The sequence below is a fragment of the Balaenoptera borealis genome, assembly GCF_965194805.1.
Source record: "Balaenoptera borealis genome assembly, chromosome: X".
Taxonomy (NCBI): Eukaryota; Metazoa; Chordata; class Mammalia; order Artiodactyla; family Balaenopteridae; genus Balaenoptera; species Balaenoptera borealis.
The window spans coordinates 12,629,619-12,653,133 of record NC_138881.1 but is presented as its reverse complement, the minus strand read 5'-3'; the positions used below and the strand labels follow the sequence as shown (position 1 = coordinate 12,653,133).

The 23,515-nt window shown below is 41.3% G+C and overlaps 2 protein-coding genes across 5 annotated transcripts in view; both read left to right on the top strand.

Annotated features, from left to right (window-relative positions):
* The window catches only part of VEGFD (vascular endothelial growth factor D), a 36,420-nt gene extending 33,815 nt beyond the window's left edge, over positions 1-2,605 (top strand). For both annotated transcript variants that reach the window (XM_082375828.1, XM_082375829.1), the window contains exons 6-7: positions 1,212-1,407; positions 1,989-2,605. In XM_082375828.1, coding sequence (XP_082231954.1) covers positions 1,212-1,407; positions 1,989-2,115 — 323 coding nt within the window. In that variant the 3' untranslated portion in view covers positions 2,116-2,605. The remainder of the gene's footprint in view (positions 1-1,211; positions 1,408-1,988) is intronic.
* A 7,011-nt stretch (positions 2,606-9,616) lies between these two features.
* Positions 9,617-23,223, top strand: PIGA (phosphatidylinositol glycan anchor biosynthesis class A). 3 transcript variants are annotated; one of them, XR_014239263.1, is made up of 8 exons: positions 9,617-9,691; positions 11,647-12,426; positions 16,647-16,779; positions 17,533-17,665; positions 17,823-18,029; positions 20,885-21,133; positions 21,646-21,730; positions 22,947-23,223. XR_014239263.1 is itself a non-coding variant. In XM_082375766.1 (8 exons), exons 2-7 carry the CDS (start codon positions 11,709-11,711, stop codon positions 21,686-21,688), a joined length of 1,467 nt encoding a protein of 488 aa, XP_082231892.1. In that variant the 5' UTR covers positions 9,701-10,093; positions 11,647-11,708; the 3' UTR covers positions 21,689-21,730; positions 21,812-23,223. The 3 variants fall into 3 exon arrangements, 1 of the variants encoding a protein (XP_082231892.1); XR_014239264.1 differs by having other exon boundaries at positions 21,812-23,223; XM_082375766.1 differs by lacking the exon at positions 9,617-9,691 and adding an exon at positions 9,701-10,093 and having other exon boundaries at positions 21,662-21,730; positions 21,812-23,223.
* The last annotated feature ends 292 nt before the right edge of the window (positions 23,224-23,515 follow it).

The window sequence follows — 23,515 nt, the reverse complement described above, 5'->3', positions numbered from 1 at the left end:
AGGCGAGAAGCATGGGGTTGAGAGACCCTGACATATCACGAGAACAGAAAGTACTATAATTTGGTATGGAGGAGCATAGGATACGTGAGAGAGAGACAGAAGATGAGTCTGGGAGGTTAATAGGGTCCAGCTCATGGAGGATCTCTTATGTCTTGGTGGGGAAATTGACTTTTATTGGGAAAGAGAGAACCTTTTAAGGTAATTAAAGCAGTAGAGCAGGGACTTCCCTGGTGGTGCAGTGGTTAAGAATCCGCCTGCCAATGCAGGGGACACGGGTTTGATCCCTGGTCCGGGAAGATCCCACATGCCGCAGAGCAGCTAAACCTGTGCGCCACAACTACTGAGCTTGCGCTCTAGAGCCCGCGAGCCACAACTACTGAGTCCTCATGCCTAGAGCCCGTGCTCCGCAACAAGAGAAGCCACCACAATGAGAAGCCCGCGCACCACAACGAAAGAGTAGCCCCCGCTCACAGCAACTAGAGAAAGCCCGCACTCAGCAACGAAAGACCCAATGCAGCCAAAAATAAATACATTTAAAAAAATAAATAAATAAAGCAGTAGAGTGACATGATTAGATTTGCATTTGATATTGTGGAGAATGGATTGAAAGGGTAAAACTTGTGGTGGTGAAGTGAGTGAGTGTCATCTGCACAAAAAGTACAAGGTACTGACTGAATTGAGGCAGTGGCAGTGATGATGAAAAAGAACAAATTCAGGGAGGCAGAACTGGGTGGACATGGTAATTAGATTCAACATGGCGGGTGAGTCAAGAGTGATGGCACCATTCACTAAGTGAGGCAAACTGGGAGAGAAGCAGGTTTGGGGAAGAAACTCAACACTTAACTTTCCTCCAAGCCTTTCAAGAATGCTACGGTGACATTGTCAAGTTCTTCCAAAGTTTCTATCTCTTCTGTTTTTCGCAATGAATTTCAACTTGATGATCAGAATTGGACACGGAGTAGTAGTTATCCAGTTGTTTTGTATATTTTCTAGAAGAGATATCGGTCAGCTAAGTGTGTCAAAAACCTCTCAGACCCTCCTCTCTCAGCTGATCATGTTTTCCAACAGATGTCTGTGGAATCAAAGTTCATTGTCACTGCTGTATCCTTTATATTAGTATTATGATCTGCGGTGAGGAAATACATCACTGTTTCTACCCATAGCCTGGAAGGTGTGAGGTGTATTTTTTGACCAACACTTTTTCCGTTTAGATCACGCTCATCTCCAGGAGCTGGCTCTCTGTGGTCCACACATGAAGTTTGATGAAGATCGTTGCGAGTGTGTCTGTAAAACGCCGTGTCCCAGAGATCTCATCCAGCACCCAGAAAACTGCAGTTGCATTGAGTGCAGAGAAACTCTGGAGAGCTGCTGCCAGAAGCACAAGATATTTCACCCAGACACCTGCAGGTGAATGGCTTTTGCACTTTCGCCTAAATTTGGCCCATGGACATTTAATGTAAATACCATTTAGATTTGGTGGGATTCCTTATTAAGCCAATTTTATTGTTCAGTGCCAAGCCCCCTTTTTGATAGTAAAACAGAGGTTTGGCAACTATGGAATAAGTATATAGAGTGATGATTGATTGTGAAATCAAGAAAATCCTGCCTGCTATTGTTGGCTTATGGGTCTTAAGCAAAAACTAAAGTTGATGAAATTTCAACAATTATTATTTCAGATCAGCTGACTCTTTAGCTCAATCTCTCTCTCAATATATATCCACGCATGTTTGCTTTTTTTCTTTGAGGAAGGGGATGTCATTGGATTTATATACCAAGAATTTTACTGATGAATAGAATGCTTAGAAGTTAGCAGTTGTGCTTTAGTAGATTTTGAAACCATGTGGGGTAACCATCCAGGATTTTATATTGACATTTTAAATATGTATCTGGAAAATTTACTTTGAAAACGTGATCAAATCAGATCAGAGTTTTTCCTTGGAATTTAGTCCTTGATTCTGAATTCTCATGTTTATTTTCTTTTGTAACAGCTGTGAGGACAGATGCCCCTTTCACATGAGAACCTGTGCAAATGGAAAACCAGCATGTCCAAAGCATTGCCGCTTTCCAAAGGAGAAAAGGGCCTCCCATGGGCTTCACGATCGAGAAAATCCTTGATTCAGCCTTGATCCCCAGTCCCCCATCCCTGTCGTTTTAAACAGCATGCTGCTTTGCCAAGTTGCTGTCACTGTTCCAGGTGTTAGAAAAAAAATCCGTTTTACATAGTACTATGGTGAATCCAGATGGACCTTCCATTAAACACCAGCTGAGGATTCCCTGGCTCTCTGACAGATGTCTTCTAACTGAAGGTGCTCTGCACACCAAGGAATGGAGAGTGAAAAAGGTTTGATCATCATGGAATGACAGGTACCATGTGATTAATTATTCAGAGCAGATGAGGCAATTTGCATAGTCTTCGAGTCCTTTGCTAATTGCAACTCTCTTGTGAATTATTCCGATTCTTTCTTATGCCGATTTTGATTTGTATGATCAGCACTGATTATCTGATTACTGTCCAGCTTGTAGTTTTGAGTTTACCAAACTACTGTCTGTTGTTTCATATTTAAGTGTATTTAAAGAAAATAAACACATTATTCAAGCCAGAGAATTTCGTGTGTTATTTAATATGCTACCGCTCTAAATTTTATGCTAAAGAAAAAAATATTTTACAGAGAGAAAGGAATTCAGAAGTGGAAGGTGTGGGAGAGACATGAACACAATAAAACTAGACTCCACTTTTGGGAAACCGAAAGAATAGCTCTCAGAAGGTTTAAGGTTCTAAACGAGGTTAAATAAATGTGACCCCCAAATCAGCTGGACATCAGTCTTTCCTTTGAGATTCAGTTTACCTTGACTTGACCCCCAGTTGAACTTGACTTGATGGAGGAGAGCCCACTGGTGCCCCTGACATCTTTGCGGGTGTATATTTCTTCTGGCCACCTCCAGCTCCACGTTTCTGCACTTATTCAACTATCAGTCTCATTCACATCTCAGTTCTCAGGGCCACATGATTCATCTCTCTTTTCCACAGCTACCCAGGAAGGGAGCACAAGCCTTTTTCCTTTGCTTTTTCACTCAGATACTCCCACAAATAACTTGTTGATGGTGTTGATTTACTGAAAAGTTTGGAAAAACAGAGGGAATTAAGCAGCTCTAGCAGAACTAAGTTACTTAGCAAATAACTTAAAAATTGATGCTCTCTAGGGCTTCCCTGGTGGCGCAGCGGTTGAGAATCTGCCTGCCGATGCAGGGGACACAGGTTCGAGCCCTGGTCTGGGAGGATCCCACATGCCACGGAGCAGCTGGGCCCGTGAGCCACAATTACTGAGCCTGCGCGTCTGGAGCCTGTGCTCTGCAACAAGAGAGGCCGCGATAATGAGAGGCCCGCGCATCGCGATGAAGAGTGGCCCCCACTTGCCGCAACTAGAGAAAGCCCTCGCACAGAAACGAAGACCCAACACAGCCAAAAATAAATAAATAAATAAATAAACCCAAAGTTAAAAAAAAAAATTGATGCTCTCCCAAGCATCTTGCATAGATAGGTAGGTAGGTAGATAGATGATAGATACACACATAATCTATTACATTTATTGCACACTTTTGTAAATAGTTATTCATGTTATCTCCCCACTACACTGTGACCTCTTTACGATTGGAACTGTGTCCCGATCAAACTTGTGTAACCCAAGTTTCTCAGGCCAGACCGTGTGGAGCAGTACAATAATACGGAGATAAAGAACGATAAACATAGCAAAACACTGTATTGTTTCTCCTGGAGCCGAATGGTAGAATGGTTGGATCCTGTCCCAAATCCCTGCCCTTCCTCTCTCAGGGTTCCTAAGCAGTTCCCGAGTTCTCCCCTCCTTTGCTGAAGTTCTCTCAGAGCCTGTGGCTCTGGGCCCTCTGCTTCCTTCCTGGCCTTGGCTCTCAGCCCCTACCCTGGGGACACAGCTGACCTTGACCTTGCCTGGGCCCAGTCCCCACAGTGCAGCCATTACCATGGCCTCGTCATTTACTGGCATTGGCCCCATCACTCCTGCCCTGTCACTGTCCCTTTTGCCCTCACTTCATGACCCTTTTGTCAATGGGCCTTCTTTCTTCTAGTTGTACTGTTTGATTCTCAGGCTTCTGAAAGGGCTCACAGGTAACTTAGTTTCTTAAATGTATTAGCATTCAGCTTCTCGCTCTGTCCCTTCATTCACTTCCTACCACTCTCTCCTCCTCAATAGTATTTGGTTAAATTCCCTTGAGAGCTGGGGCAGCAGACGGTCCAAGGGACACTGCTCAATTAGAGTCACTTTGCTCATCTTGACTGCTTAAAAAGAGAGGTCGAATCCCAGACAAGGAGAAAAGACTTGAGTTGAAGGACAGGCTCTACCACTTAATTGCATTATGAGGCCAAGCCACCTCACGGTGCCTTAGCTTCCTCTCCGGCTAGATGCATGAGTGATAATCTCATCTCCCTGTATCTCAGAGTTGTTCATTTCACTCCATAAATGAAAACAATTTGAAAAATACAATGTACTTTACATATTAAAGGGATTATCCGCCAAAAGAGAAGCATGACTGTGAGCAAAATTCTTGGCTTATACTGGATTCCTGGATCTGCCCTAAAACCAACTCAAACCACATTTTGGTTAGTGGCTCTGGCTTCCTAATTGCCGTTTAGATGGAGATGTTATAGGGAATTCTGGACAAAACTATGTGAGATCTGGCTTTCCACTTCCAAAACCTGTCCCCGTGCTTTCTCCCCAACCATCACTAACTACCAAGAGACTTGCACTTGGATCCCTGAGGCTAGGTCTCGGCTGGGATGGAGCTGGTCCTTAGGGTGGAGGTGGCGGAACTGGCCTATTGCCTTATTAGAGTTCACTGGTCATTGTACAGGAATATTTGTCATACTAATAGCTTTGGAACGTGAGCTGCAACTTTTCAACCCACAAAATTGTGTTGCAAAATAAAAATATGTGAGAAAGCCCCGAGAGCTTAAAGCAAACACAGTAAATGCCAGCGATGCATGATGTCCCTGATTACCTAAGCCACAAGGCCAGAAAATGCATTAATAGGACAGCACAGATCATAAATCTGTGACTACAGCAGTGTGGTGGGAGACCCTTTGGAGATGGAAACAGAATGGATGGCATAATGGTCAGAGTTGGATGAGATTAAAATACTGCCTGAGATACTTGATAAAGGAGATGACGCAAATAATCCATTTTAAGACTTTTAAGGAAAGAAAGAGTTGGGTGAAAATTGTGAGCTTAATGGATTTGGTCATTTGCTCAACAAGAGCTGGACTTTGTCTAATTTACTCATAATCCTCAGTGTGGGAACAATGTCTTGCATGTAGTGGGTGCCTAATAAATAATTAGTTAGTTAATAGTGAAGTATTGATTCTGTGACCAGTGAATGGGAACTCATCTGCCACTGGAATGCCCAAGAGGAACTCTTATTCTCCAGGGCTTCTCTCCAGGTGGCTTTTCATCATTCAGTATCTTGCCTGAGTTTCTTCACAGCATAGCCACTGGCTTTCAAGAGGAGAGTTTCCAACAGGACATGCCTCAGTGCATAAGCACGTATTAAGCTTCTGCTGTATCTCATTTACTGATGTCCCATTGGCCAAGCGAGTCACATGGCCAAGCCTAGAGTTGATGTGGGAAGGGATTAGACAAGGGTGTGAACATAGGAAAATGGTTCATTGAAGGCCACCATGTAACAGTCTCCCACAGGGTTGGTTCCTGTCTCTAGCCACACATGGAGACCTGTTAGTCTCTACTGTTTCACAAGAGCTGAACCCTCGTCAGTGTCTTCCTGCTTCCACACGCAGAGTACAGGACTTATGTGGCTTGGTTCTGATCACCATTTTGCACTTTGGTTCTGTTTCTGATACATGGAAATATTTAGCATCTTCTTTTAATCATAGCTATAACATGAATTTTCTCATTTATGTCTCTTGTTTTTCTTCTTGAAGCACAATGAGAAGAGAGGAATCTCAAAATATTAATTGAAAATGTCATCTTGGCTGGAAGTCTGGCTCAGCATCAAATCCATTTTCCGTAGTAAGATCCTCTATCAGTTTACTCCAACCTTCCCTGGAAATACCACACTTCTCCTAGCTGAACCCTTCCCCTTCTCTCCCGCTGTGAAATTGCACAACAGCATTCACTGGACAGTCAGCATCTGTCTCTGTACCCTGGTCACGTTGTCCTTGGAATAATCTTGCTCCCAGCGGTTGCATGAGCACTCTTTACTTCCACGAGCTAAATGCTGGCAGCCAGAAATACTCTTTCCCTCTGAACTCCCAGTATTTTTCTTGTATTTCTTTTGTGGCATTTATCGCTTCCTACCTTTTGTCATAGATATTTACATATGCCTTAACTTTGCCTTGTTTCCTTGCTGGTAAAGCTCATGCCAGTTTTTCCCTGCCTTGTGCCTTATATATAGATAGTGGGTTCTCCATACAAATTCATTGCCTTCCCACTCCAAAATTATCCAAGAGCTAATTTACCTATGAATTTGCAAAGAGTTGAATTTCAAGGGAAGGTGATATCTACTTTTATTTTATACCTTCTCCATTTATAGGTCATTTTATACTACCACTGGTACTGATTGCCCTCAGAGTCTATTAAGTGCAATCAGAAGGCACTGCATGTAAGTATTTTAGTCTAACTTTAGTGGTTTATAAGAAAATTCTCTAAAGGCATACCCTGATGCCATACATTTAGGCAGCACACTATAATTAGAATTATCCCCAGATTTATAGCTTCATCCTGCTGCTACAACTTTCTTTTGATGTTTAGAAAATAGCCTTAAATGGTGACCTTAAGGTTTAACTGGCTAAAAATGGAGTCTCATACCCATGTGAGATTGTGAACCATGTATGGAATCATGATTTATTTGCCTTTTAATGTTCAGTGCCTAGATCAGAGACGAACATGATGAATGTTCAATGTTTTCAGACTTTGTTGGAACCATAGACTTTGTTGGAAGAGCCTGTAGGTTTGTCAACCCATCCACCACAGCGACTCGGCAACAGGGTGCCTTTATTAATATCTATTTATAAAGGTCAGCCTATTCTACAGTATTTAAAATACAAAGAACCTTTCAAGAAAAGTAGATCGCTTTTTACCATTGGTAAAAGGTATATAAAAGCTAGAAAAGATGAAAAGCTTTTAAAACACACTATGTTTAATATTCCCTGTATTCCCCACAAAGCCTTTTATAGACTAGGCACTCAGTAAATGTTTGATGATAAAGATAGAAAATATTTATTTTCTTTTGAAAATAGCTCATACATTTTTTTGAAGGAGTATTGGCGTCAGAATCTTAGAAGATTCATGGTAGAATTTCAAACGTGTATTGTGATCAGAACTATGGCAGTGGCAAGCCAGGAGTTCAATAAATAAGGCTTAACCCTCACTTATACAATACCTTCCAGGATTTCTACACAGTAGTGTAGAAATACACTAATACCTATTAATAATACCTATTAATACCTATTGCAAAGATGAAGAGACCAAAGCAATGCTGCACCACCTGGTAGTGTTGGTGTTATCTGTGAAACCAACTGCAAATTATTAGGCTTGAATAAATATCCTTGAGTCTTCATCACTTTTATTCTCTGATGCTTCAATATTAACACAGGGCAGAGTATCTATTCCCACTTGAGCCTTATTCATTAAAGTTAACTCATTAATACACTTTGAATTCTACAGCCAAAGTGCTCTTTTTTAAAAATATGTATATATATTTTAAATTTATTTATTTATTTTTGGCTGCATTGGGTCTTCGTTGCTGCACACTGGCTTTCTGTAGTTGCAGCAAGCGGGGGCTACTCTTCGTTGCGGTGCGCAGGCTTCTCATTGCGGTGGCTTCTCTTGTTGCAGAGCACAGGCTCTAGACGCTCAGGTTTCAGTAGTTGTGGCACATGGGCTCAGTAGTTGTGGCTCGCGGGCTCTAGGGTGCAGGCTCAGTAGTTGTGGCGCATGGGCTTAGCTGCTCTGTGGCATGTGGGATCTTCCCGGACCAGGGCTCGAACCCATGTTGCCTGCATTGGCAGGCGGATTCTTAACCACTGCGCCACCAAGGAAGCCCCAAAGTGCTCTTTGAATTATAGCAGTGCACTGTGATTTTTATAAGGCGCACCCCTTGAAACTTTTTCAATACATTTAATTGGGTATACGTGTCAGGAATTGTGCAGGCATTGAATAAAGAAATTCATTAATACAGCTAAAACTTATTCAATGTCTAGTACCAGGAACAGACCCTGCTTCTGCTTACTCCCTGGCTGGGAAGGCAGACATTTAACAAGCAAATACAAATGCCAATTTTCAGAAAGAAGTCCATGTGAGATCCCAAGAAGACACAAGTCTCCAAGGATCAGGTTGAGGAAGAAGGCAGGGGTGGAGGGCGGTGTGAGGGGGAACAGGCAAACAAATTCAATATCACCTGATAAATGCTATACCAGCATATGGCCAAAATGCTGTCAAAATACAAAAGAGGGAGGATTTAATTCTCTCTAGAAGTTTGGGTAGGGCATCAGAAAGGAGCCGAAATCTGCAGGGATGAACAGGCTTTCTACAGGCTTAAAATGGGTGCTGGTAACGATGGTGGTGATGGTGCTCAGGAAGGCATTTGCTCGGCTGGGGAACCCTGTGTACCCACTGTGAGGGGTGGATGACCATCAGACCACTTCCAGTGATTCATTAGCCTCTTGGCCAAGCACCACCATAGCCAGCTGAACCAGTATGAATGCGAGTTGATATTTCAGGTCAGACCTCAGGTTTTTTTCCTCCAGAGTGGAGGGTTGCCAGGTAGAATGAAACATGCCCAGTTAAATCTGAATTTCAGATAAACAACGAATAATTTTTTAGTAAAGACCCCAATATTTGGGACGTATTTATATTAAAAAATATTTGTTTATTTGAAATTCAAATTACTAAAAACTTTGATGTGACTTTTTATTTGTGTATTTTTTTTTTTACTACATCAGGCAATCCTACCAGAGTGGTAAGAAACTGGCGGGTCGGCTGTGGCACAGATAATAAATAACAAACAAAACGCCACCATGACCCCAGCTCTCTGTAGCCTTCCCAGCCAAAAGCCTCTCCAATTGGAAGCCAGAGAGGACAAGCTTCCAGAAAAGAGACGCTGTAACTAGACAACCAAGGCGCGAACCCACCCTACGGTCCGCAAGACCCGCGTTTAGAAGTGCGGTGCATCCTGGGAGTGAGTTTTCTGAGTTCGGATTCGCCTCCGAAGACCACGGGACTACAACTCCCAGGAGAGCCAAAGGGTCGCTGCGAGGCACGCTGGGAGTACTGGTTTTACCCCGTCGAAGGGTCCTGGTGGGCTGCTTGTGTAACAAGAGACCAAGGCCGATTTTTAGAGAATCTCAATATTAAGAATTCATATAAAAGGTTAAACCGAGGATTAGTGCTTTCAATACAGAGAAAACCAGTCTTCCGGAACAGAGTGGCAACTGTGCAGGCGCGCGCTGACGTTACACCCCCGCGCTGAAAGGTGGGGACTGAGCGTCCCTCCTGCACGTGACCACAGCGCCTCTTTGTGATTGGCTGTTCTGGGGGTGCGGCGCTCGGGCGCGGACGCCCCTGATTGGTGCTTCGGGGCAGCGGGGCGGGACTCCGGCTGCAGCCGCGGGAGGTCCGGACACTGGCGGCCATGGAACTCGCTGGTAAGTGCGTGTCTGAGCTTCCCGCGCCGGTACTCCCTGCTGCTTCCAGATGGGACTGAGCTGCCCTCAGGGGAGCGTGGTCGACGATGGAGGGGGCGAAGCCGACCCGGCTTGAGGCTCGGAGGTCGGGGTCGAGGGTCTCCGGAGTCGAGTGGGGCTGAGGGTGCGCTGGGGCGGCCGAGCTGTAGCCGGTTCCGCGTCGGCTAAGGCGGGCGGGGCGAACGGCTCTGGGACTCCCGGCCTCGACCTCCTGCTCGCTCTTTGGCCGTTTTCCTCCCTTTGGGCCTGGCGAGACCCCCCCTGACTGCGCCGGGGTCGCTGGCTGAGCGGGGTCATCCCTTCCTTGGCTCTGGCGCTCCCCAGCGACCCCTCAGCGAGTGAAGCTGGAACGGCGCTCGGCGGGTGGGTGGAAGCACCGTCCTCTTGACCCCAAGCCCCCGCCGGGTCACCCTAAGGCTTCTCGGGAGTCTCTGCTGATAATAACTGTCTAGGAACTCGTTGACCGTGGCCGTGGACTTCACGCCATCTCGCATTTGCCACTTAAGTGGCTGGGTGGGGACCTTGGACCGATCGCTCAACTTCTCTGGCTTCTCATTTGTAAAATAAGAGAGGTATTCACTAGATCTCCAAGCCTTTTTTCAACTTTAAAATTTTAAGATTTTGTGATTGTGCTCTTTGTTGAGCTTTTACGCCATGAAAGTGTTAGGCGTGATACCGTGGTAGGCACATTTCTCACAGAACATTGCAGGTTAATGACAGAACTTTAAATGATTTCATTTGGTGCTTTACTCACTGTTTTCGTTATCATTCATCTTTTAAAATTGAGTGGAACTGGAAATTCGGGTTTAGGTGACAAACCACAGTAAGAAAACGTTCGTGAAGCCACTTAAAAGTACAGACTTGAAGAATCTTATGATTTGGTAATATTGAATTGTAATTAGCAAATGCAGCTCAACAAACACTCATTGAGTATTTCTGAGACAATATTTAAAATAAACATGACTTTGTTGGAGAGAATAGACTTTGCACAAGCTGTTACTTTGCATTTTCTGAGTTTGCGGTGAAATCAGAAACTCAGACCTTTAGGATGGCTTCCCATTGTATAGTTGAGTTTCTGGAGGCATGGAGATCTCATTTGTAAAGCTGAGAAGGACTTTCACTCACTTTCCAAGATTCTCTTTAGCTTTAAATGTCTAAGAATCTGTAATCATACTGAATATTGAGTTGATGATTTTTGCGCTGATGATCTCGGGGACCCCTGAGCTGAACATTTCCTACTTTAGAGGTAGAAAATGGCCCCACATCCAGCCCATCTCTAGTTCAGTTTTTAATCTTTCGATTCCAAACTGAAGGGAGAGACACTGATGGAGGGAAGATATACATAACTGAAAGTTTAAGAAAATGAGGGGAACGGTTTGATTATCACCATTCTTGAATAAGGAAGGAGAAAATAAGGTCTGTGGCATGTGCTACAGGTGACACTTTAAAAAGCTGCTCTCAGAAGACAGTTCTAACTCCAGGTATATTTTAAACCACAGGCTTAATACTAGAGAACTTGATGAGATTCATTGAGTTAATGGCTAAGCTCTAAAGTGGGGTTAGCAAACCTTTTCTGTCAAGAGCTGTATGCTTTATTTGAATGAACTGGTTTGTTAACATGGCAAAGTATTCTATATTTTGGTGTAACAAACATTATTTAAGATTATGTGTAGCGGTATTTTTAGAGCAAAAATAAGATATAAGGACATTGCAGAGTCTAGTTTTGTTGTACGACACACAGTAAGTGCTAAGCAAGTAAATGCTGTCAAATGCATGAATTCATCATATGCTTTGTTTTATTTCTAAGGGAAAAGCTAACGGATTAACATTAAAAGAATATTTATGTCTGGATTTGGAGTGTGGAATGTATTTTGTCTTAGATCCTGAGCTTAGATCCTGTTTACTGTCTCTTTCAGGTACTAGAGGACACATATCTTAACTGGGTTGCTGTAAGGACTGATGCCTGAACCATCTCAGCATGACCTGTAGAGGAGGAGCTGGGCATGGCCAGCGTCCCTCAGCTTCACTCTCCCGTGTCAGCCCTGGACGTCTTTCCACGTGTAGAGCCTGTACCCATAATATATGCATGGTGTCGGACTTTTTCTACCCAAATATGGGAGGCGTGGAAGGCCACATTTACCAGCTCTCTCAATGCCTGATTGAAAGAGGGCACAAGGTCATAATTGTCACCCATGCTTATGGAAGTCGCAAAGGCATCCGTTACCTCACTAATGGCCTCAAAGTCTATTACTTGCCTCTGAAAGTCATGTACAACCAATCTACAGCCACGACCCTCTTTCACAGTCTGCCATTGCTCAGGTACATATTTGTTCGGGAGAGAGTCACGATAATCCATTCACATAGTTCCTTTTCTGCCATGGCCCATGATGCCCTCTTCCACGCCAAGACAATGGGCCTCCAGACAGTCTTCACGGACCATTCCCTTTTTGGATTTGCTGATGTCAGCTCGGTGCTTACAAACAAGCTTCTAACTGTGTCTCTTTGTGACACAAACCACATAATTTGTGTCTCTTACACTAGTAAGGAAAACACTGTGCTAAGAGCAGCACTGAATCCTGAAATAGTGTCCGTCATTCCTAATGCTGTAGATCCTACTGACTTCACTCCAGACCCATTTAGAAGGCATGATAGTGTAATAACTATTGTTGTTGTCAGCAGACTTGTTTACAGAAAAGGTAATGAAATGATAGCTACAAATGCACTGCACAGCCTTTTTTTCCTTGTAGAAAGCTGTTGAATATTTGTGTTATAATGATTGTTGGGCTTTTTGTTTTGTTTTATGGTTTTATAACAACTTCTGTGTTAAATATAGCAAAGAAGGGTCTAATAATGTTTTATACATCTTGAAGAAATTTCTGGAACAGTGGTAAATGCTATTCCCAGCCCCAGCCCCACCCCCCCTGATGTTTTCATAGTTACTTAAAAGGAAAAACAATAACCTGATGTTGTTTAATAGGTCAGGTCTTTTAAAAATTTCCATACACATGCAGTAGGAAGTACAGGGCCCAGACCATCACATAACCCTTTCTTTTCATTGCAGATATTTTGAAAACTAAGAAAATCACAAGGGTGAAAACTAAAATCAGCTGTAACTGTATTATTCAGGGATGACCCTAATGAATGTTTGATTTATAGCTTTCCTGTCATTTTTATGCATACACTCAAAGTCAGTGCGCTTGTTCTGCACATTACTGTTTTGTAGCTTGCTTATTTCCTTTAATCGTAGATAAGACATTAATAATGAATTGGCAGCTAAGTGCTAAACGGGGGTCAGATAGCCCAGAGTCCGATCCTGGCTCCATCCTCCTGTGTGATCGAAGACAAGCTACTTGACATCTCTGAGTCTCAATTTTTTTCTTTTGTGTGATTTGGGCAACAGTGGTAATCTTGTGAGGTTCAGTGATGGTTCCTGTACAGTGCTTAGCCCAATTTGTACTCGGTATGTGTCTGCTGTGCACAAGGAGGATTGTTCTAGTGCCTCTGCAGCACTTCATGGATGCCACAGTAGAATTTGTAGAGCCTTGCTGACTAAAAGTCTGAAGCAGTCCAGTTATTCAAAACATAAATGGTCTTCTGGATGGTGTTTGAAAACCTGTCCAGCAATCAAAATTGTCACTAAGAGTGGGGAATTGTTAAAAAGATAATATGTAAACCACCCCCCTTTAAAATATTTTAATTTACTCAAAATATTATTACCATGCACTGAATCACCAATAATTTGATTTAGGCCTGGAGGCTTAAGAGTACTAGTCCCCTGATTTGAGCTGCATCATCTTTCTTGCACAATCACCTTCAAAGAGCATAACTTACAGTTGCCAGTTTGGGTCTCTTAAACGTGGTGAGAACCTAAAGGCATATGAAGTAATGTACTTCTGGATTTTTCATTTGTTTTTGATCTTATACAGTGGTTCAGGATATCCCCTAATCTGACAAGGTTTGTTTTACTGTGTCTTTATTGAATTTTTCAAACCGTTCAGCTTAGTTTCACAGAAACTCATTTTGTCCGTTTATGTGCTATTTAAATACTGTAACAAGTATAATAAAATTGGCATCAGACAGATTTGTGGACAAACGCAGCTGATTCTTGGTGAGCATGAAGCTCAGCGGCGGGATCAGAAGTGTCGCAGTGTAGTAGGGAGTGGCCTAAAATCCAGATGTGGGCCTTGGTCAGGATGGTTTACCTTTGGAATGGAGAGCCTTGGTCCATGCGGTGATCCACTAAGCGGAGGTTGGTCAGAAAACTTCTACTGAACTGCATTTTTGGGGGTGAAGGCAATGAAGTGCTTCCATTCCTTACTTGAAGAAGATGTGAATGGAGCAGCGTTCTGTGTCTGAATCCCTCTTGGGATGTTGGTAATGTGTTTGTTGTAACTTAAGAAATGTGCCTATTTTGTTTTTTCACCAAATAATATACCTTTGTGAGATAGCTAGCTGAGAAAGCATTTGATGCATGCGTGACCAAGGATCAGAGCAAAATTAACTTCCCTGTTCAAAGACTGGACCTGTTACCTTTACTTCACTAACTATGGTATTTTACCCAGCTGAGCTAACCACCAAAGAGTGAAGGTACAGCCTTTCCTGTTCTCAGTTCAGTCATTTAACAAATATTTATCAAACCCTTTCCGTATGCCAGGCACTGTGCAAAAAGTAACATTCTGAGAAGGAATGGCCACATCTGTAGCCCAGAAGTGAGTAGTTGTATTAATGGTCCATTAATTATTAATAAATTAATTTCTTTAGGAGGTGTTCATTTGGACCAGATATCAAAGGCCACTGGAACGTATTAAGTAAGAAAGTAAATCAAAAGTCCTATTACCCAGGATCCCTGGCCTCTTCCCTCTTCCGTTGAGCCTGTTTTGCTCTCAGGCAGGGTTTAGCAGCGCTCACGTGCATGTGCAGACATGCCCCAGTTCTTGCTCTAGTGCTAATGATGACTTAACATTTATATTCTGCAGTTGATAAAGCCTGTACATGGTACAGTACCTCACTTGACCCTCCCAGCAACTGTAGGGTAGATGTTATCTGCATGTAACAGACAAAGAAACTGAGTCTCAGAGGGGGTAAGTAACTCACCCAGGTTACACAGTAAGTAACAGAGTTGACAAGCCTGAGTTGAGCTCTTCTCGAGTTAAGGTCTCCTGTTCCCTCCACCCTCAGCCCAGCCACCATTATCCTAGGTATAGATTCAGAAGATTCTGTTAGACTGTGCTTTAGAAGCACTTCAGATCAGAGCTTTTCGTGTCCATTTTGTGAGAATATGGCAATTGAAAGTCCTTTGGTATGTTTCATTGTGTTAGACTCTTGTTAGAGGCACCAGAACATTTCTTATTATGGGGAGAAAAAACCTTTATTAGAATAATAATATAGATAATTGATAATATTAATCGGTTCCGTTTCTTTTAAAGTACTTGTCAGAATTAAATAACAATGCATTTAAAGCCCATCGCCTGGTATAGTAAGCCCTCAGTAATTGTAGCTATTGTTACTAATTATGATTATTGCTCTATATGTGGGGTTTTGGTTTTTTTTCATTTAAAGAATGGATTCTTAACCTTTGTATTAGAAGGGAGAGGGCAAGGAGGGAGGGGAAGGAAAGAATTATAGGAGGTTACTTGTTAAAAGTCACTAAGACACCTTCTGGTTTATCTAAAAATCCAGTTGATGGACTTGGTAATAAACTTGAAACAAAGATAGCTAAGATTTTAATGAGAAGCTTTCATAATTCAGAAAAGCCACATGTGAATTTATGTTTGCTAATGCAATCATATTTTGAAAATACTAACAGAGTTTACTTAATAAATCCTGCTTTGAATTATTTAATAAAAATGACCCTATATATATTATTTCTCCTACCATCTTTTTAATAATTGATGTGCCTGTATTTGGGAAGACTGATAGAAGAAGTGCAGTTCTTGTGTATGTGTGTGTATGCATTTCTTAAACTTTAACTGGCTTATTTTACATTTACTTTTGAATGTGTATGATTTGTACTTGTTAAAGAGCTAAATTCTTAAACATCAATATTACTGTCACTTTGGATTGCTACTTTCAGACTAGTAGGGCATGATATATTTTGCTGCTTTATATTACTTAAGGTTGTATTTACATATTATAAGAAAGTTTCATTAAAAAGAAAAGGACCAAGATGCACCCTTTTGTTCTACAGACTGTAATGATCTGGCACTGGAGGTCCTGCCACCTTCATTCACTGTCATTCGGGGGAAGTGGGCTGTAGCAGATTTGGATGGACTATTATAAATTTTGCTAATACCCTAGTGTTGGCTGCAAAATCCTCTGTACAAACTGCATTCTCAACAAAATGGAGGCAGCAGTTATATTTTGCTGCTTAGCCCTTTCCTATAGTAGGAAGTAGAATCATAACGCTGGTAGAATTTTGTAGGTGAAAGAGACCTTGGACTTGAGGTACATCGGTCTGTTCATTTTCTCTTATCAGGAAACTCCCATTATCAAAGAGTTTGCTCGTAAAAAGGCTGGGTCAAGACCCAGATCTCCAGTCAACTCTCCTGCTCTGCAGAAAATGTTAACTGAAATGTAAGCTACCTCAAATGCCATTTTTTAGCAGTAGGTGTTGTGTAAACACAGGTGAATAACCTAGAACACAATGTTGAAACGAAACAGAATAGTCCACGAACTGGGTGTGTGTAAGGTACCCATGGGTGTCAGTGTATATATCCTCAAGAACTCTTGGGGGACCCCTGGCAGTTTGTGAACGATTCCACCATTCCAGGAAAGGTTTAAGAGAATTTGTTTCTCTACTTAAGTAAGGGAGGCATAGCTAATATTACTTTTCGAAGTGAGTGGATTCTCAGTTCTGATAAAATTTTTTTTTGAGGTTAATTATTGATAACTCCAACATTCAACTTGATGTTTTCAGGGACCGATTTGCTTAGTGGTATAATACCTGAACTCTGTCAGAAATATCCCAATTTAAATTTCATAATTGGAGGAGAGGGACCAAAGAGAGTCATTTTGGAAGAAGTACGGGAAAGATACCAGCTCCATGACAGGTATTGATGGATTCCATATTGTCTTGGGTGAGAAAATATCAGTTACCTAAAATTGGTTTTGGCTACATGCCTGCATTAAGTGGGCTGCTTCTCCTACATGTACTTGATGTAAAAATGTAATGCAAGGCCTGTTTAAGAAAAATTATATAAAATAGGGAACCCTAGTTAAGGAATTCATAATTTTTTTCTGTTAGCCCAACATTATTTGACTTTAGGGGGCACTGGTTGGGGCACCGGAGAATGCACAAAAAAACAGCTATTTGATTGGAAATGTTTGCAGATTCTCAAGGCATACTGAGTTGTGATTTAAATAGCACGGCCCAAATCGTGTAAATTGCTCTGCATGTACAGATTCGAACATTTCTCTTCCTCGGTAACTTAGTTAACATGTGAGCTGTGTGCATGTGAAGCATCAATTTAAAAGGGACATTTTCCTGTTTAGAAACGACACTTTAACATTTACTCATCAAAGTGTATTAACATTTTCATTGAATGCAGACTGATTTTGGAGAAGATGAAATTTGATCTGTGTGACAAAAGTTAGAAATATGTTAGCTGTACAAGCTTTAACCAAACAGCTTTATATGGCTTTCTTTTAGATCAGAGTTGGGTGATATTAATCTTTTGACATGGAAAACATTAGAAGCAGTAAGAATCTAAGTATAATATGAGTAGCACACTTAGCTTATAAATGGTATTTCTTTTGTAGCATGATTTTTACTCCCCTCTTTTTTCTCTTGTTTCAAAAATCAGAGTGCGTCTCTTGGGAGCCTTAGAACACAAAGATGTTAGAAATGTCTTAGTTCAAGGACATATTTTTCTTAATACTTCCCTTACTGAAGCATTCTGCATGGCAATTGTGGAAGCAGCCAGTTGTGGTTTACAGGTAAAAAGCTTTGAGGGCTTATTACATTGTTGGGGTTTCTGTATTTGTATTTTGAAAAATAATCAGATGCAGTCTGTAATATGTTTTTAAATTGGTATTGTTTATTTTCCTGAGAGATGAATTATGGTGGATCACATGTTCTTTTTTTCTTTTTAAGGTTGTAAGTACCAGGGTTGGTGGAATTCCTGAAGTACTTCCAGAAAATCTTATCATTTTATGTGAGCCTTCTGTAAAATCTTTGTGTGAGGGATTGGAAAAAGCTGTTTTCCAACTGAAGTCAGGAGCATTGCCGCCTCCAGAAAATATCCACAACATCGTAAAGACTTTCTACACCTGGAGGAATGTTGCGGAGAGAACTGAAAAAGTATGTCACATGCTAAGAGAAGGGTATTTGAAGATTGTGTCTTGAATTCTTACTTGATGTTTCACGTACACACTTGCTTCTTTTATATAGGTTTACCATTTCTGCTCTATTGCTTAAATTTATGAAGTCTCTTCCAAATGAAAAGAAGTGAATTCTGTGTTACTTCTGGTATATGTTAGGCTAAGTTTCTAGTCAAATCATTGCATTTGACATCTGAAAATAGCAGTAATGCAGCATCTAGACCTTTCATTAAACTGGGCATGCAGGAGTTACAAAATTTTCTAGAAGTCACAACAATTAGAGGCAAAACTAATATTAAGAGCTACTCTTAGACATTTTCTTGAGGCTCTTTATAATTCTAAAGCATATAGGTCTATTAGAAAATATATGGTTTTGCTTAGCCCGATTGTGGCAACTTTTTAAGTTACAAATATTTAATCCAGGCTACTTCCTAAAACTCCCGTGTCACTTTTGCTAGCTGCTGTGATTTTTCTACAGGAGAGGGATTTTTGCATCTTTGGGCTGATGGAGAACATAGTAAGTTAGAATTCAAAAAGCATGTGACAAATGTTGGAAATAGGATCACAAGTAAAAAGCAGCAGTAGAAAATTTGTAAAAGGACAGGTGCAGGAAATAGGTTAATGCCCTTAGGTGGGAGAGTACAGTTGTGGGAAATGCTTCCTTATTTCGAGGTCAGGACTTCATTTATTCTACTCAATTGTGCCCTTTGTTTAAGTACCTCTCATGACTTCGTCTACCTCCTGCCTCTTATTATCACATAGCAAGCTGGATGGAAACGCTGTGCTTCTTAGAAATTGTGACCCAGAAAGACAGTCAGTTGGGAGCGTGGAGAAGGTAGTGCTTTATAGTCTCATTGTATTCAGTGGAGCAACCAGTTTCTAGCCCAAAGTAGAGAGCAAGATGGAGCCGAGTAAGCAGAAAGGCTTTCTTACTTGGTTTAAATTGTAAATTCCCGTACCTGAGGTGAGCCCCGGTTTGAATGGAAATGCAACAAAACTCTTTTTATCTCTAAAAATCGTCATACACAGTTTCCATTGAAACATGAGAAGTTTGCATTAACAAACAGTTTAGACTGAAATAGCTCTGAGATAGCCACTTTCTAGAAGTTTTGCAATCGCGCCACCCGTATGAAGTAAGTACATTTCCTTGTTTTCCTTTGGAAGTTGGGGCGCAGCACTGATTACCTGCTGGGAGCACGTGGCAGAATCGCCCCGGGAGCCTTTTCGGGCTCTGTCCGGTTCATCTTCCTGTGCCCACTGCTGGACCCTTTAGCAGCAGAGGAGATATGGGAATGGTGGGCAGGGATATTTGGTTAGGCAGGTTCTTTCGGTGAAACCCACCCTGATTGAGGACCACATCTCTGTAATTGTGCCTTTACCTTCTTGATCAACGTCATGTAAATCTCAGAAGTTTGCGCTGTTGTAGATAATAAGTTTGGGGCAAAGAACTACGGTGACAATTTGTCAGCTTGTGTTAAAGGAGCGCGTTAGGGTTTTTTTAAAAACCACAAATTTTCTTTTAGTTAGGCTTAAAGTAATAGTAGGACGTCTGTATTGTTTTCAGTTTTACACTCTGGTGATTTATAGTATACATTCCAAAAAAACGTTAATCCTTGTCCCTAATGAATTGTCCTCCCTGTCACTCTCTCCGTAGTAGCAAATTGTTATTTTGTCACTTGAGATCATAAATTAACTGACTTAGAAATAAAGGTGGACACACGGGTGAGTTTGTAGTTGCTCTTTTAATTCTACCTGTTCCATACAGGATGTTTGATCCCTTTCAACTCCTTAGTTTAACTGCTATTTAGAAAAATTGATCAAGAAATTAAATCAGCATTCATGCTGGAAACATACTTTTTCATTTATAATTCGCCAGTCTCAGCATAACGCTCGACATAATTCTGACTACAGTGTATTCCAAATGTCCTCGGGGTAGAGGAGCTAGATGAAAACAACCCGTACCTTTCAGAGGCCGTTGACCTTTAGAACTTGCTCTGCACGTCATAACTTTCTTGAGTTCAAAAGGAGATGGTTTACAGGTCTGATAACGTGAGAATGACCACAGGTAATGCCCAAGTGCAGTTAAAAAACATGAATGCCGGCCCATTTTATGTGTTTGAAATAAGTATATTCAAGGAGCTTTTTTTTTTTTTAATATTTCAGAGTTTAGTGCTTAGCAATACTTTAAAAAAGCAAGCCACCTACTACCAACACTCAGCAATAAACTTTATTTTGTTTGCCACTGTTTGACGTATACCATCTACCAAAATTTCCCCCATCTCTTTCTGCTCCTTTTACTTGGAATCCGTGAAATGTCTCTGTATGTTCTCCCCGTCTGTGCTCAGCAACACGGCGTCACTTGGCTGTGGAAAGAGGAGCCTCTCTGTACCCAGAAGCACAGTAGATTGTAACTCTCTGATGGTAGTTGAGTCAAGGAATCTTAAAGGGCCAGTCCTTCTTCCCTGCTTGGGGAGTCACTGCTGAAGTAAATATGGCCTCGACAGGTGGCCCGAAAAGCCGCTGCAGCATCTCAGGACTTTGGAATTCTTGTAGTTGGTTAAGTATTGATGGGGATCCCCTAGGGGACAGGAACCGTGGTAGATTCATCTTTGTATCACACGGTATACATACCGCAGTGTTTTGTCCAGAATAGGCACTCCGTAAGTGTTGACTCAAATGGCAATACGTAGTGTAATCAGTTTCATTCATCACATCATCACTGTAACAACAGTGAAATGTACGCGCCTTCTGTTGACATCTCTAAAGCGCTCCTGGTCTGTGCAGGTCGTTGTTTATTGGGGCTCACGGCGCTCATTCTCGGCTCTCTCCCGCCAGGTGTACGACCAAGTGGCAGGAGAAGCTGTGTTACCTCTGGACAAACGACTGGACAGACTCGTCTCTCACTGTGGCCCCTTGACAGGCTGCATTTTTGCTTTGTTGGCTGTATTCAGCTTTCTCTTCCTCATTCTCCTGAGATGGGTGACTCCAGATTCTATCATCGACGTTGCAGTAGATGCCACAGGGCCAAAGGGTGCCTGGACTCATCAGTATCCTTACAGGAAAAAGGTGGACGAGAACAATGAGGTATCTAAAACCAGGTAGAAGAAAGCCTAGACTGTGAGATTTTAAACACTTGTAATAGTTCTATTAAGACTATTGAAAATAACCTTGCTTTTTTTCTTTTTAAAGTTAATTTAGTAAGTTATGCTACCTCTATATCATTCCGTGTTTTATTTTGAGGAAAGATAAACACTTATGCAATTCCTGAGTGTAGAAACTCCTTGCACTTATTTAAAATTTAGGAGAGAACATTGAAGCCACTCAGGTATGCAATTTTTCAGACTACTGAAATCCCTCTAGCAGAGATGTTTTAACGTTATATTTTGGGAGCTTTGGGTGCTGAAGGGCCAAACGTTTTCTGGGCATTTTTTGGCCAATTTTAAATGTTCTACCATTAATTAGACAGTCACGAGATGTTTGCAAGTTTTGTTTAGGGAAGTACAACAACTCTGTGAACTATTTTAAGTTGTGTTCATGCTACATTTATTAGACACTTAAGTCATGTCCTTAAACTTTTATTGGGTATGCTCAGTAAGCGTTCCATATAATCAGCAGGTGTCAGCGACCAGCATGTTTTAAGCACCTACCACGCATAGAACATTGAACTAGATGCTTCCTGCGGTAAGGACCGGGGGTGGGGGGGGTGGGGGGGTGCATTCGCTCTTTGTTGATCACTCAGATGGTTCACTTCGTCATAGTCAGGTTTGACATGAAGTGGTAAGATATCCGCCATGCCGAAAATGCTCATGCTTTTAATGCCAGGAAAAAATCGCCGGCGTACTCCGAGTTCTTCTTTGATCCTGTTGGATGCATTCTCCTAGGTCAAGCCTTCGTCTTCGCTTGTGTGTATGAAAATACTTTTTGCTTTTTAAGTACTAGGGACCGATACCACTGTTGATGATAGTGCAGAGAAACCCTCCACATCTCTCAGTGCTTAATTTAGTCCTCTGTCAATGCCTTCTTGTTTTCCAAGCACAATGTACAAGGTGTGCCATCTCAAAATCAGCTGCCACCCTGTCCCTTTGATAGAAGTCACTTCCCTTCACTTGTGGCCTAGCTGATGCCTGATAAGTATTGTCAGTGTGCAGAAGTCTTGACCCCAGAATGTTTTGTTTATAGCCAGTTGAGTCTGAAAATTTTAGGAACACAGTCTCTTTGTGGATGGATGTTGTTAACTGAAATCGTTGTGGCCCATAGCCATGGGTTTTTAAACCCCCAATTATCCATATGGTGTGTCTTATTAATTCTTTGAACTCCTTAGAATAAGTTTTTGTGATTAAGGACTGTGAAGTCACAAGAATGAGGCACTGTGGGCGTGCTAGTTAGATGCTGGCAGTATTGCGATTCTGTACAGGATTTTTTTTTTAATGACAACATTCATAGAACTTCTTTTAAAAAAGTATCTTAACATGCCTACTAATTGGTTGCCACTGATACATAAGAAATATATTTGTGTTTTGTACTAAAACACAAATGCAAGAGTGCAATTTTTAATATCTAGAAGTTAGGGGTTCTTTTGTTAAAGAAAAACAGACTGACCCAAACCATTAAATCTTACTGGGATTTTTATGCATAGAAACTGACTTATATAAATATGAAATAAACAGTGCCAATGTTCATGATAAAGCAAGAAACTGTAACATTTGGTTTAATTTATTCTGTTCAGCAATTTTTTAAAGGCATGCCGCTGTTTTTTCTTGTATGTTATTTTTGTTTCTTAGCTTTTTTTTTTCAGAATTGTCTATTAAATTGCCATTTATTTCAGATGGAAATAGGATTTAAAGTTCTTGCATGAAACATGTAATTTGCATATTTTCCTCTTTTTTTTTCCCTTTAGCAAATGGAAGTAAATTTGCTTGTTCTAGTAAATCTTAATTTTCAGGCTTCCTGAATACCTAAATTGTAACTGTCATTGTTGCACTGGTCAATATGTGGAAACATATTGTTCTGCCCTGCTACTTACATTTATTTGAAAGTTAACTTGCAGTGATGAGGAATTTATGAAAAATGTATTGTATTTCTTTTGATGTTCCAAAAAGTAGCACATGTAAAACTGATTCATGGAAACATGCTACATGTCCAAAAATAAAGACCAAAATGACATTTTGACATTTTTCTTGAGTTTGTCTTGTTTGAAGAACAGAATATTATTTACTAGTTGAGCAACACTGCCCCCAGCCCCTACCTCGCATGTTTTTTTTTTCAGTGCAATTTGATGTTTTGCTTGGTCTTTTAGAAAAACAGGAAATATCCTTCAGTTGATGAATTACTCTGTCATCTTTTCTTTCTACAATATTCTCTCTTTTACTCATGGAATAGCAAGTTCAATTGTGCCTTTGTTTCCTAATCCAAACTCTTGTTTTTCAGTGCACTAGAGTTTTTCAGTGCACTGCGTGAGACAAATAC

Bases quoted from the DNA above. Each gene is read 5' to 3' on its own strand.
- PIGA (XM_082375766.1), top strand. From the start codon at position 11,709: ATGACCTGTAGAGGAGGAGCTGGGCATGGCCAGCGTCCCTCAGCTTCA. The intron at 16,780-17,532 runs GTATTGATGGAT...TTCAAAAATCAG, and splicing joins AGATACCAGCTCCATGACAG to AGTGCGTCTCTTGGGAGCCT. The intron at 21,134-21,661 runs GTATCTAAAACC...CCATATAATCAG, and splicing joins AGGTGGACGAGAACAATGAG to CAGGTGTCAGCGACCAGCAT.